At 26.0% G+C, this 1458-nt stretch overlaps 1 protein-coding gene across 1 annotated transcript in view; it reads left to right on the top strand.

The window, feature by feature from the left end:
- The first annotated feature begins 280 nt into the window (after positions 1-280).
- LOC125860937 (PLASMODESMATA CALLOSE-BINDING PROTEIN 2-like) overlaps positions 281-1458 on the top strand; it is a 5926-nt gene continuing 4748 nt past the window's right edge. The window contains exon 1 of the mRNA XM_049540995.1: positions 281-302. Within this exon, the coding sequence (XP_049396952.1) occupies positions 281-302 (22 nt within the window). The remainder of the gene's footprint in view (positions 303-1458) is intronic.

The following is a 1458-nucleotide window of genomic DNA, read 5'->3' on the forward strand; positions in this document are numbered from 1 at the left end:
AACTTAAGGGAGTGTTTTGGAATCTGTTTAACTACATAATTCATATTCTGCAATTCAAAAAAATGATGTTGATACTTAATAGAAACAATAAGCTTTAAAATGATACATAAAAATGTAAAATTGTACTTGATACATAATTCTAACTACAGATTATAAATCAGTCAAATTGATACTTAATATAAACAATAAGCCAAATTATGGAACATTATGTTGTTTTGCAACATACATGTAATCCTCTAATATGAACTTTAAACTTTCATACACTTTTGACAACAAAAAAATGACCAATAATTCTTTATCTGGTAAAATGAATAAATGATACACAAAATCAACATTTGATACATTAATAATAAATATCAACAGTTCTATCTCATTATTTAAATTTTAACTTTTTGATACATGAGTCATAATAAATGATGTTTAATTACATATTTCATATTCTGCAATTACAGAAAGATAAATGATGTTGATCAATAACTAAATCGATAAATGATGCATACATAACTAAAAGGGAAATATCATAATTGATTCAAACTATTATGTTTCAGATCATTTTATACTTAGTATACTAAAATTGCATGACTGATACTATAAAATCATATTACTTCTGTATATACATTGGCTTCTATTTAAACATGATACAAAATGTTAACTAACAAATATGTTAAATTCTGTTTTCGCATCATTCATGTGCATATCTACGAATATGATACATTGTACAACAAATAACCTCTATATCATACAACAAATTGAACACCTATCTTAGATACAATTCTCAACACACAAAATTTGCCTTAAACTAGTGTTTTATCTACAAATGTAAAACAAATACTTATTTTTGTATCATTTACGTATATGAATCACCAGTAACATATACTTTATTTCAGCAATGAAACCTTAATACCAACAATTGATAAAATATCAATGTTTCTGGGTAGAAACTCAACATTTCAGTATATATCAAGATACTTTATTTTTCAACAATGAAACCTTAATACCAACAATTGATAAAATATCGACGTTTCTGGGTAGAAACTCAACATTTCAGTATATACCAAGATACTTTATTTTCAACAATGTGTTTCATCAACAAATGTAAAATTTATACTCAATATCAACATCAAATAAAACATCAGTGTTTCTGGTAAAAAACTCCAGATTTCAATATATACAATAAAACTATATTTTTCAACCATATCTTTCATCTACAAATTTAAAAGTTAAACTCAAACCCAAACAATCAATGTTTCTAGGTTAAAACTACAGATTACAATATACACTATATACGTTTATTTTTCAACAATGTCTAAAATTAAAAGCAAAAGAAAGACATACCATGGGTAGTGTTGGTCGGGAAATGGGAGGGGCAACCTTTCTACCCCTTTTCTTTTTAGTTTTTGCATCCTTTGCTTTAGATGATGACCCCATTCCGTTTTCGATTTTCTCTTGGTAGAAGTT

This window comes from Solanum stenotomum, chromosome 1 (genome assembly GCF_019186545.1).
Source record: "Solanum stenotomum isolate F172 chromosome 1, ASM1918654v1, whole genome shotgun sequence".
NCBI lineage: Eukaryota > Viridiplantae > Streptophyta > Magnoliopsida > Solanales > Solanaceae > Solanum > Solanum stenotomum.